At 43.4% G+C, this 13,521-nt stretch overlaps 1 protein-coding gene across 1 annotated transcript; it reads right to left on the bottom strand.

The window, feature by feature from the left end:
- Positions 1-9,104: 9,104 nt before the first annotated feature.
- LOC118937458 (cysteine/serine-rich nuclear protein 1-like) lies at positions 9,105-12,247 on the bottom strand. The gene is made up of 4 exons (XM_036936628.1): positions 12,241-12,247; positions 11,893-12,158; positions 11,361-11,654; positions 9,105-11,161 (listed from the first exon to the last, which is right to left on the bottom strand). The coding sequence occupies exons 1-4, from the start codon at positions 12,245-12,247 to the stop codon at positions 10,082-10,084; spliced, it is 1,647 nt and encodes a 548-aa protein (XP_036792523.1). The 3' UTR covers positions 9,105-10,081.
- Between the last annotated feature and the right edge of the window lie 1,274 nt (positions 12,248-13,521).

Raw genomic sequence — 13,521 nt, 5'->3', positions numbered from 1 at the left:
AAAAAAGTTTTTGCTTTGTCGTTATGGGGTATATAATGTGTAGATTGATGAGGGGGAAACACTCAGAATAAGGCTGGAACGTAAATGTTTTGGGAAACGAGGTCTGAAGACATTCTGAATGTATAGTATTTGAAACAGCTACAAAACTCTGCAATTCAGACAGCATTTTTGTCATATTACTACCATGATTCTGGTAGTATTTAGCTAAATACTTATAACATCTCTGGGCCATCATTCAGCATCACCTTACACATGTTTTCAGTCTTTATGGTCTCATTACAACAATTATTTATTCATTTATGGCTTTGAAAATAAATTCAGTTTCTCCACATTGTAATGGTGGCCAACTTGAAAATAGGCTGCTGTGACTAAATCATTGATGACTCTATGAAACTTTTTAAATAAGTCTCCTTGTTCTGTGGGACATTTGGTGTATTTATCATCTAGGGTACCATGAGATAATGAAGCTTTTTTAAATACTGCCCATCCTGTCTCAGTATACCACAAAATGCATAGCGGTATGACCTTTGACCCCCCCCCCCAAGGTGGGCCCATGGAGATGCCATGAAAAACAGCCCCAAACCATTATTCCTCCTCCACCAAACTTCACAGTTGGCACTATACATTTGGGCAGGTAGTATTCTTCTGAAATCCTCCAAACCCGAATTAGTCCGTCGAACTGCCAGATGGTGAAGCGTGACTCATCACTCCAGAGAACGCGTTTCCACTGCTCCAGAATTCAATGGGGACGAGTTTTACACCACTCCAGCCAGCGCTTGGCATTGCGCATGGAGATCTTAGGCTTGTGTGTGGCTGCTCGGCCATACAAACCTATTTACAAGCAAAAACTAAAGCAGGAAGCAGCAGTGACTCGCTCAATACAGAAGTGGTCAGAAGACGCAGACGCTAAGCAACAGCACTGTTTTGCTAGAACAGACTGGAATATGTTTCGCGGTTCTTCCGATGGCATTGAAGAGTACACCACATCAGTCAGTCACTGGCTTCATCAATAAGTGCATCGATGACGTCGTCCCCACAGTGACTGTACGGACATACCCCAACCAGAAGCCATGGATTACAGGCAGCATCTGCACTGAGCTAAATGGTAGAGCTGCCAATTTCAAGGAGCGGAAGCTTATAAAAAATCCCACTATGCCCACTGACGAACCATCAAACAGGCAAAGCGTCAAAACAGGACGAAGATTGAATCGTACTACATCGGCTCCACTCGTCGAATGTGGCAGGGCATGAAAACTATTACAGACTACAAAGGGAAGCACAGCCGCGAGCTGCCCAGACACACGAGCCTACCAGACGAGCTAAATTACTTCTATGCTCAGTTCGAGGCACGCAACACTGAAGCATGCATGAGAGCATCAGCTGTTCCGGATGACTGTGTGATCACGCTCTCTGTAGCTGATGTGAGTAAGACCTTTAAACAGGTCAACATTCACAAGGCCGCAGGGCCAGATGGATTACCAGGACGTGTACTGCGAGCATGTGCTGACCAACTGGCAAGTGTCTTCACTGACATTTTCAACCTGTCCTGAATATAATACCAACAATAATACCAAAATGTTTCAAGCAGACCCCCATAGTGCCTGTGTCCAAGAACACTAAAGGTGCCTGCCTAAATGACTACCGACCCGTAGCACTCACGTCTGTAGCCATGAAGTGCTTTGAAAGGCTGGTCAGGCTCACATCAAAACCATTATCCCAGAAACCCTAGACCCACTCCAATTTGCATACCTCCCCAGCAGATGATGAAATCTCTATTGCACTCCAGCACTTCCCCTTCCCACCTGGACAAAAGGAACACATATGTGAGAATGCCATTCATTGACTACAGCTCAGCGTTTGACACATAGTGACCACAAAGCTCATCACTAAGCTATGGGCGCTGGGACTAAACACTCCCTCTGCAACTAGATCCTGGACTTCCTGACGGGCCGCCCCCAGGTGGTAAGGGTAGGTAACAACACATCTGTCAGACTGATGCTACACCTACTGGAGAGCTCTTCGTCTACACACATTCAGCATCGTTCCTCAAACCTTAGCCCCACCCATCTCTTTAATTATTCACGTGAGGCCATGTGGTAAACACGCGCTATATCAAATCAAATCCAGGTTTATTTGTCACATGATAGAGAAGGTGTAAATAGCACAGTAAAGTGGTTACGTGCATAGTAGAAATATCAAAAACAGAACGTATCCAGAAAATAGTTTAGCAATATTAGATGACACTTACCTGACACACTTGTCTAAATTGATGGGTCATGTGAAGGAAATGCAATAACCACCCCCAGTCACATCTAGCTAAGTGGAAGGGTCACTATTGTCTAGACATGTACACATGTTCATGAAATACAATAGATGGCTGTAATTCCCCCGAGACACACCTGGCTAATTTGATGGGTCATGTGGTAATTCGGCCGAAGTGGAGTCTTTTGTTTAGACATGTAGCTAGCTAGCTGAACAATGAACCAAAATCCCAACTCATACTACTACCAATACAAACATTGTCATCTGTAGTGTGAATCTGCAGGTAGCTAAAGCTAACAAACTAGGTTCAATGTTAGCTAGCTAAGATTAGGCTATAACTAGCAATGCAAATGGACTTCTGATTCGAGTAATATTAATACACAGATCATATACGTAAATGTTAGCATGTTGGCTTCCTAGATAATGTTTGCTAGCTAACTAACAGTATGCTTTAACTTGCAATAAAAATGACTTTCTGACAAAATTAAAAACTTATATCTGAAAATGGAGATAGACTCTTACTCGTTCGTATACATGGATGTAGCTACATCTTGTTTGGCCAGCGTTGTCAAGTCACTCCGGTTCACACTGACCGTGGCGTGTGCAGAAAGTAGCCCATTACTTTCTCCAACTTGCCGCGTGCTACATTCAGGGAATCAATGTTGATGAGAAAAGTAGCAAAACTTTTATAGTTCTCGATGACTAACATTATATCTTTAAAAAACAGCGGGGTAGAAAGGACTGTCAACATTTAGTGAACAGCTCACGTTATATACACAGAAGCGTGCTACATGGCAGACCTATTAAAACTCATCTCCCGGCATGTCTGGCCCATCCATTATCTCAGCCAATCATGGATAGCGGGAAGGTTCTGTCGTGGAATAATCAGAATTTGTTGGTAACATATGTAAGATGTTTCATATTCATCATATGTTTGTAAGTTACTTCTCATCAAGAATGTTATTTTTGTATAATACTGTGGCAGGGTTGCAGTATCTGTTCTATGTCAAGACTAAGTTGCATGGTCCGCAGAGAGGGGAGAGGTCAAGGGGTCATCATGTGTAAACATATCTTTTGCTCCACTGTGTTTGTGTGCCAGTTCACTCCCTACTTTTCCCATCGGGGAAAGGAGGATGGCAGTGTCTGGAATCATTCTATCCTCTCCGTGAGTTTGTCCAGGATTGGTTGTATTTAGAGTTGGTTGTATCTAAATGACAATTTGATATATGCCTGTTGATATGGAGGATTGGTTTATGGTTCTGGGGTTTGAGTAAGGAGACAAAGCTGAACGATGAATTATGCCGATGCGGTCTTATCCTGTGTGTGTCTTTGCTAGATGGACTTTGATAACTAACTCTGACTTGTGTTGTGGTTTGCTCCCATGATTTGGTAAATAGAGGAAATTTCCACGACAGTTCCTGACTTTTTTCATGGCTAAACCAACTAGGCTCGTAATTTAACAATTTGATTTGTATTTATGGATTGAATACATATTTGTTATTAAGGCACATGAACGTTCACATGTTCCAGAAGGCCTTTCTGCCAAAAAACTGGTTTAGATTATTTTTTTAATGTTTAGATTCAAATGCCTTTCTTCAAATGCAGTCTCAAAAACCATCAAGCGCTATGATATAACTTGGCTCTCATGAGGACCGCTACAGGAAAGGAAGACCCAGATTTACCTCTGCTGCAGAGGATAAGTTCATTAGAGTTACCATCCTCAGATTGCAGTCCAAATAAATGCTTCAGGGAGTTAGAAGAAACAGACACATCTCAACATCAACAGTTTAGAGGAGACTGCGTGAATCAGGCCTTCATGGTGGAATTGCTGCATAGAACCCACTAAAAAAGGACACTAATAATAAGAAGAGACTTGCTTGGGCCAAGAAACATGAGCAATGGACATTAGACCAATGGAAATCTGTCCTTTGCTCTGATGAGTACAAATTAGAGATTTTTGTTTCCAACCGCTGTGTCTTTGTGAGACACAGAGTAGGTGAACGGATGATCTCTGCATGTGTGGTTCCCACCGTGAAGCATGGAGAAGGTGGTGTGATGGTGCTTTGCTGGTGACACGGTCTGATTTATTTAGAATTCAAGGCACACTTAACCAGCATGGCTAACACAGCATTCTGCAGTGATACGTCATCTCATCTGATTTGCACTTAGTGGGACTATAATTTGTTTTCAACAGAACAATGACCGAACACACCTCCAGGCTGTGTAAGAGCTATTTGACCAAGGATAGTGATGGAGTGCTGCATCAGATGACCTTGCCTCCACAATCACCTGACCTCAACCCAATTGAGATGGGTAGGGATGAGTTGGACCGCAGAGTGAAGGATAGGCAGCCAACAAGTGCTCAACATATGTGGGAACTTCTTAAAGACTGTTGGAAATGCATTCCAGGTGAAGCTGGTTGAGAGAATGCCAAGAGTGTGCAAAGCTGTCATCAAGACATCAAGGCAAAGGGTGGCTTCTTTGAAGAATCTAACATATAAAATATATTATTTCAACACTTTTTTGTTACTACATGATTCCATGAGTTATTTCATAGTTTTGAAGTCTTCACTATTATTCTACAATGTAGAAAATTGTTTAAAAAAATAAAAGACAAACTCTTGAATGAGTAGGTGTACACAAACTTGACTGGTACTGTATGTCTCCAACTCTAAATGACTCTAGTGACTCAAAGTTAAAACCATGAGCTGAACACTGATGTTTTCTACTGTTGTTGGACTGTAAAAGTCAACTCAACAAAGCAAGCATAAACTGACCCAGAAAAAGGCCAGCTAGGGTGAATGGGTACAAATCTGATGGGGTCAAAAAGTTTGAACATGAAAGAAAAATAACAATGCCCTTAAAATGGAAATAGATGTACAAAATAAAAAGTCAAGGATTTAACCTCTACAGGATTGGTGGGTCCCCCCTCAGGACAGTTGAGCTAACACATGCTAATGCAATTAGGTAACAATTAGGTAATTAGGTAAGTAACAAGGACATTCCCATGATATTGGCAGAAAGCTTAAATTCTTGTTAATCTAACTGCACTGTCCAATTTACAGTAGCTATTACAGTGAAAGAATACCATGCTATTGTTTGTGGAGAGTGCACAATTATGATCTTGAAAAGTTATTCAAATCTAAATTGCGCCTGGGCTGGAATAATACATTATGGCCTTTCTCTTGCATTTTAAAGATGTTACAAAAAAAATACATGGTTTCTTCTTTGTATTATCTTTACCAGATCTAATGTGTTATATTCTCCCACATTCCTTTTACATTTCCACAAACTTCAAAGTGTTTCCTTTCAAATGGTACCAAGACTATGCATATCCTTGCTTCAGGTCCTGAGCTACAGGCAGTTAGATGTCATTTTAGGAAATCTGATGAGGTCAAAAAGTTTGGTAAAGGTTGAACACTAACGAAAAATAACAATGTCCTTAAAATGGGAATAGATGTATAAAATAAAATAAAGTCAAGGATTTAAGAAATAAAATGTTTTTTTATTTTGAAGGGACAAACTGTAAAAAATGACTTTTCAGTTAAAGAGTGACAATGAGAAAACAATAAAGCTGCTTGGTTTGCTCTGCAGTACCATTCAAGCAGAAAATATGTACAACAAAATACACATTGTAATTAAAAAAGCCATGGTACTTTACATGAATAATTACCCATTGTTGCCATGTCTTCATTGATAATGATGCATTTACACCAGAGAAGCGCAGGTGTCCTGTTGGTGGCATTATAAACCCCTATCAGGTGATCTCAACCAATATAAACCCCTATCAGGTGATCTCAACCAATATAAACCCCTATCAGGTGATCTCAACCAATATAAACCCCTATCAGGTGATCTCAACCAATATAAAACCCCATCAGGTGTCCTGTTGGTGGCAATATAAAACCCCATCAGGTGTCCTGTTGGTGGCAATATAAAACTCCATCAGGTGTCCTGTTGGTGGCAATATAAAACCCCATCAGGTGTCCTGTTGGGGGCAATATAAAACCCCATCAGGTGTCCTGTTGGGGGCAATATAAAACCCCATCAGGTGTCCTGTTGGGGGCAATATAAAACCCCATCAGGTGTCCTCTTGGTGGCAATATAAAACCCCATCAGGTGTCCTATTGGTGGTAATATAAAACCCCATCAGGTGTCCTGTTGGTGGCAATATAAAACCCTATCAGGTGATCTCCACCCATTGAAAACCCCATCAGGTGGATTTATAAAAGTCAGCAAATTAAGGCAGATAACAGAAGAATACATGTTCACTGTTCAACGTATAGAACAATCAGAAAACATATAGACAGTATGAATGGGAGCATCATGCATAACTCCTACACCCATCAAACTCAACTCAGGACCTCCAAGCCAGATCCACTGCCTTTTTTCATTGTTCCCCTCTAAATCAGGGACTGATTTAGACCTGGGACATGAGGTGTGCGCAATTATCCCGTAGAACAGTAAACCAGCAGGCTCTGGAACTGGTAGGGTAAGAGTTGAATACCCCTCTCCAATAGGAGGCTAGCTATAGGCTGGCTGTAGAACAGCGTAGGATGGGATATGTACCTCAGGCTTTTTGCATAATATAGCATTTTGTTTTTCTCCACAAAACCTTGATATTTGATCATTTAATTTACAATAGAATGTGATCTTGGTCACAACCATACCATTTAGAGTACAATCATATGGATATTTTCTAATTCATTTTAGTTTTAGCGTCATTTTATAGTCCAAAACAATCTAACTGGTGAAAATACTTCAAAATGCTATACAGCAATAGCATTCATAATCGGCATCTCTATAAGTCATATTTTAAAGATTTCAATATTTCAAAAAAAATTATGCAATTTGTATTTTCTTAATAAAATAATTAATTTGTCAGTGATACAGATGATATAATTTTTCTTTCAATCTACATAAATGAGTTAGAAAATATTAGTGTGATTCTCTATGGTAACATTATAGGCAGAAATATCAATAGACCCATAGTACAAATGTTTGATTTAGAAAGTAGGTTACACAGTATTCAGTCCCACAGCTCAAATGGAAGCACTGTGCTCAGGGATGGAAGTTAAATTACATTTTCAGACTGGGCTAGTAGAAAATGTGTCAAAAACACAGGCACTGAGTGAGAACAACATCCCTCGCTCTCTTATAGCCCAACGTCATAAATTAGATAACATCTGAAATAATTACAAATCATTTAACCAAAATGTAATATGTAAAAATATTAAAAGGATACAGGTCCAGTCAAAAACGATTTCCTGTGTTTTATCTATATTTCCACACTAGGAGGTTGGAATAACACTATGGAATGATGATAGTGCCCTTTAAGTGTAAGAACGGTTTGAAAAGACCGGCTGAAATGTAAGCCTCTTTTGTTGAGATTGAGTTTTGTCCTTCCATGGTCACCATGCAGTAAATAGACCAATAAGAAAGAGTTCCAAACCTCTCAGCCAATAACAGCTAATGTTCTGTTTTCCCCTCCCCACTCAGACCACTCCCAGACAGCCAGAGCTAAAATCTTGCCCTTTGCTAAGAATGCATTTTGTCCTTCTTTGTGACCATTTTAATTGACAACAATCCCAGTAAGGTAGTTAATTATTACCCAGAAATGATTTGATATTGAGATAAAAACAGCTGCATTGGACCGTTAAGTCATTTCACAATGGATTTAGCTTTTAAATAATCCCATTTTCCCCAAATCTCAACAATGTCTCTGAGCAGAGCAGGGATATTATGGATAAGGGAATGCACCCAAATGGCTCTCTATTTCCTAATAGTGCCCCCGGGCTCCCGTCAATAGGCAGCCATAGGGCTAAGGTCTGAAGTAGTGCACTATATATAGGGAATAGGGAGCCATAGGGCTCTGGTCTGAAGTAGTGCACTATATATAGGGAATAGGGTTCTATAGGGCTCTGGTCTGAAGTAGTGCACTATATATAGGGAATAGGCAGCCATAGGGCTCTGGTCTGAAGTAGTGCACTATATATAGGGAATAGGGTTCTATAGGGCTCTGGTCTGAAGTAGTGCACTATATATAGGGAATAGGGTTCTATAGGGCTCTGGTCTGAAGTAGTGCACTATATATAGGGAATAGGGAGCCATAGGGCTCTGGTCTGAAGTAGTGCACTATATATAGGGAATAGGGAGCCATAGGGCTCTGGTCTGAAGTAGTGCACTATATATAGGGAATAGGGTTCTATAGGGCTCTGGTCTGAAGTAGTGCACTATATATAGGGAATAGGGAGCCATAGGGCTCTGGTCTGAAGTAGTGCACTATATATAGGGAATAGGGTTCTATAGGGCTCTGGTCTGAAGTAGTGCACTATATATAGGGAATAGGGAGCCATAGGGCTCTGGTCTGAAGTAGTGCACTATATATAGGGAATAGGCAGCCATAGGGCTCTGGTCTGAAGTAGTGCACTATATATAGGGAATAGGGTTCTATACGGCTCTGGTCTGAAGTAGTGCACTATATATAGGGAATAGGGCTCTGGTCTGAAGTAGTGCACTATATATAGGGAATAGGGCTCTGGTCTGAAGTAGTGCACTATATATATGGAATGGGGAGCCATAGGGCTCTGGTCTGAAGTAGTGCACTATATATATAGGGAATAGGCAGCCATAGGGCTCTGGTCTAAAGTAGTGCACTATATATAGGGAATAGGGCTCTGGTCTGAAGTAGTGCACTATATATAGGGAATAGGCAGCCATAGGGCTCTGGTCTAAAGTAGTGCACTATATATAGGGAATAGGGCTCTGGTCTGAAGTAGTGCACTATATATAGGGAATAGGCAGCCATAGGGCTCTGGTCTGAAGTAGTGCACTATATATAGGGAATAGGGAGCCATAGGGCTCTGGTCTGAAGTAGTGCACTATATATAGGGAATAGGGAGCCATAGGGCTCTGGTCTGAAGTAGTGCACTATATATAGGGAATAGGGAGCCATTTGGGACAAAGTCACTGATACCTAAAGTAAGATTGCATTTCCAGGTTATAAATATCAAACTGCTGCTTGAACCTACGTTTAGCAGGCATTTTTATCTGAAAATAAATTGAAAATCATAAAATAAAAAACAAAAAACAAATTGCAAGTAAAAGTCAATCATAGATGGAGAACCAGGAAGTTATGGTTCATCAATCATCAGTTTCACAGATGACGTGCTGACCAAGGGGCTTACGGAGGGACTGCTGTACCATACCAGAGCCTTGGGCACCATTATGGGGGCTTTCTAGCTTTAGGATGAAACACAGGGGTTGACCACCCCCCTTACTCCGGTCAACTGGGACGGAGCACAGAGACGTCATGGGAAACGGGGTTATGAGGACGTTGTGATTCTAGTGGGGGTGTGTCTGTGTGTGTCTGTGTGTGTCTGTGTGTGTCTGTAAACGCAACACAGTGTTTCAATGGCCACAACGGTCTGCTTCCTAAAGCTAGAAAAAGTCCCTGAGGTTGACATTCAGCAACGTTTAAAGATTCCCTACTGACCATGTCCCCAAACAGAACAGCAACTAACACCAGTTACCCTCTGTGTTGTGTTAGTGTGGAGGGGCAGGCTTGGCTCCAGCACACGGCATCAGCGTATGGTCACAGATACATGACTCAGATTACACAATCGAGCGTTTAACACTTTTATGTTAGTCTCACTTTCTTTTTTCCAAATTAAATGTTCGCTGCCATTTCATACAGCAAAAATTACCAACTGCTTTTGCTAAGATTTGGAAGGCAAGAACGGAATCTCATTAACAATAGTCAGGGGAGCGAGAAATCACAGCTTCTTCCAACAGCAGTTTACCTACCGTCCCCACTAATTCACTGCATAGCCCAGAACACAGTTGGCAGTTCAGGTCCGGTTGATTGTCTGAACGTTGCAGGGGGTTCTGGGACAGATTCTGACAGACCAATCAGAGACTCCAGGAGACAGGCCCCAGGGTCACTGGCCTGTGATTGGCTGCTGGGGTAACTAGGCAACTGGAAGTGAAAGAAGCTGTCCATGTGTTGGTATTCCTTTAGGGAGTTGTAGAGGGAGGAAGTACCCAGACAGAAACCATCAAAGAACTCCAAGTCAGACTCTGAGGACAGGCTGGCAGCGGTGCCATCTACTGAGGAAGAGGGGGTGTTGGGGAAGTCTGCTGAGGAAGAGGGGGTGTTGGGGCAGTCTACTGAGGAAGAGGGGGTGTTGGGGCAGTCTACTGAGGAAGAGGGCATGTTGGAGACACTGCAGCCGCTGTGGTGGAACAGAGCGTTGCCTTGGTTAGCGTTATCATCTAACAGTTGTGTTATGGCCATGGCCCGGTTGTCTCTGTGCACCTCCAGATTGTTATTATCCTCTTGGAAGTCTGCCGTAATAAACCCTGTCAATATCCACGGCTGTTGCTGTAGACGTTGCTCGGGGCAGCAGCGGTTGTCATTGACAACGCGGTTGTTTACATTGTAGTCGTCGATGTCACTGAAGCTGAGGATGCGGCTCAGTCCGTTCTCATCCACATCATCCAGTAGAGGGCCATCCTCCCGGGAGCGCCGCCCTAACCCCACCACTAACTCCGCCCCTTCCTCTGAGTATTCACTCCCCCCAGAGGAGGCAGAGGAGTCGGTCATGTCGCTACTACAGCTGTTCTCCCTGACCGCCGCCAGCTTTGAGATGAAGTGGAAGGAGGAGCGGTCTGGGACGGAGGGGAGGTTGGACAAGGGGTTGTAGTAGTGACATGGGGCGGTCTCTTCCAGGTCCTCTTCCTCTGGTCCAGACGTCTCCTCCAGTCTCTTCTCCAGCTCTAGCTTCATGATGGTGTGGATGTAGTGGGTCTGAACCCGGCTGGAGTTGAACTCTTTACGACCTTCCTGGTTACCGCAGCCATCCTTAGTGCAGCCGCAGGGAAATGACGAGTGGTCCATCTGGGGAGAGAAGAGAACGTTAAAAATCAGGTTCTGCTTTGTCCCTGAGGGTTCAGAATATTGTAGTACAGTGGACAAATAACCACTGCTCATATTGTTATGAATATAAAGTATTTAAAAACATGAGAGGTCAGTTTACTATTAACATTGAAGTTGAATAAATGTTCATATGTGAGTTTTCATTAGCAAAGTGTCTTACCTGACACTTGATGCCTGCCAGGCTGCAGGCGCAGGTCTCTGGCTCACAGAAACCCTGGCAGTCACACCCACAGTCCTCCCTGGACACTCTGAGCTGCTGCAGCTGCCTCTTCTCCTCCTTCTCCACCTTCACCCCCGCAGCCTTCAGCAGGGCATGTCTCCTCTTGGAGGGGTAGGGGTGGAGGAAGGAGCCGTCGTCTAGGTTACAGCTGCTAATGTCCATCTCGTCCTCTGGGATGTCTTCGACGGTGAGGCGGTCAGCCTCCTCTGACTCCACCGTGCCTCCCTTAGTCAGCTACGAGGGAGAGACGGGGGATCATTGTGATACACGTATACATGTTCTCAGGAAGTTATAATCAACTCCCAACTAAACAAAGTGTTCAACACCAACTCATTTGAAAGAATCAGACTTGCTATTAAAACCTTTTCACAATCAGACATCACTGCATTAGCTAACCCAGACATGGGGAACTGTGTGTCTCGTCTCCCTGTACTCAGTCAAGGCCTCAATACATACATCTCCCAGGTCTGACCTTCTGTTTGAGAGCATCCAGTTTCTCCTCTCGGAGGCGGTCGAGGAGTTTCTCCCGGCGGAGGGTGTGTTGCTCCACAGCGTACTCATCCAGGGTGTACCTGCGGAGGGCGCTGTGGCGCTGCATCATGCCCAGAGAACAGCCCCCCCTACTGGGCACGCTGCTGTAGCCCTGGCACCGCGGGAACAGGAACACTGTCAGCATGTCAAAGGTCACGTTGCCCCGCCCACCCTGCTCACACTTAGCCTTCTTCAGGATGGACTTGGCTGGAGAGAGAGGAAGAGAAAGAGAAGAAAAGAGAGAGGGGGAGAGAGAGAGAGGGAGGGGGAGAGACTGGTGTTATCACACTGGTCATTCCTCAAGAGCTTTGAAGAACAAGAGACATTCACAGTGTTAACTAACCTCCAGACAAGCTTCAATGCCATACAACTCTCCTTCTGTGGCCTCCAACTGCTCTTAAATGCTAGTAAAACTAAATGCATGCTCCTCAACCGATTGCTGTCCGTACCCACCCACCCGACCAGCATCACTACTCTGGACGGTTCTGACTTAGAATATGTGGACAACTACAAATACCTAGGTGTCTGGTTAGACTGTAAACTCTCCTTCCAGACTCACATTAAACATCTCCAATCCAAAATTAAATCTAGAATCGGCTTCCTATTTTGAAACAAAGCATCCTTCACTCATGCTGCCAAACATACCCTCATAAAACTGACCATCCTACCGATCCTTAACTTCGGCGATGTCATTTACAAAATAGCCTCCAACACTCTACTCAACAAATTGGATGCAGTCTATCACAGTGCCTTCCGTTTTGTCACCAAAGCCCCATATACCACCCACCACTGCGACCTGTACGCTCTCGTTGGCTGGCCCTCACTACATATCCATCACCAGACCCACTGGCTCCAGGTCATCTATTAGTCTTTGCTAGGTAAAGCCGCGCCTTATCTCAGCTCACTGGTCACCATAACAACACCCACCCGTAGCAACACCCACCCGTAGCAACACCCACCCGTACCTCCAGCAGGTATATCCCACTGGTCATCCCCAAAGCCAACACCTCCTTTGGCCACCTTTCCTCCAGTTCTCTGCTGCCAATGACTGGAACGAATTGCAAAAATCACTGAAGCTGGAGACTCATATCTCCATCACTAGCTGTCAGAGCAGATCACTGCACCTGTACATAGCCCATCTGTAAATAGTCCACCCAATCTACCTACCTCATCCCCATACTGTATATATTGTGTTGCACCTTTGCACCCCAGTATCTCTACTTACACATTCATCTGCTGCATATCTATCACTACAGTGTTTAATTGTAATTATTCCGCCACTACGGCCTATTTAATGCCTTACCTCCCTAATCTTACCTCATTTGCACACAATGTATATAGATTTTTCTATTGTGTTATTGACTGTATGTTTGTTTATTCCATGTGTAACTCTGTGTTGTTGTTTTTTGTCTCACTGCTTTGCTTTATCTTGGCCAGGTAGCAGTTAAATAAAGGTGAAAAAAACAAACAGGAACTGCAGTTCAAGTCACAAAGCAACTGCACTCCCCTCTACTGCCACTAGATGGAACCATGCATCAGATAACATGGAGGAGAGGCTGGTGAAACATCA

Source organism: Oncorhynchus mykiss, chromosome 11, assembly GCF_013265735.2.
Source record: "Oncorhynchus mykiss isolate Arlee chromosome 11, USDA_OmykA_1.1, whole genome shotgun sequence".
In the NCBI taxonomy this organism is placed as follows: Eukaryota; Metazoa; Chordata; class Actinopteri; order Salmoniformes; family Salmonidae; genus Oncorhynchus; species Oncorhynchus mykiss.
This window is presented reverse-complemented; position numbering and strand designations above follow the sequence as displayed.

What these genes read in the sequence shown, in the direction of transcription:
- LOC118937458 (XM_036936628.1), bottom strand. An exon ending in TGGATGCTCTCAAACAGAAG is followed by an intron (nt 11,655 to 11,892) that starts GTCAGACCTGGG and finishes TCTCCCTCGTAG; the next exon opens with CTGACTAAGGGAGGCACGGT. An exon ending in TGGCAGGCATCAAGTGTCAG is followed by an intron (nt 11,162 to 11,360) that starts GTAAGACACTTT and finishes TTCTCTCCCCAG; the next exon opens with ATGGACCACTCGTCATTTCC.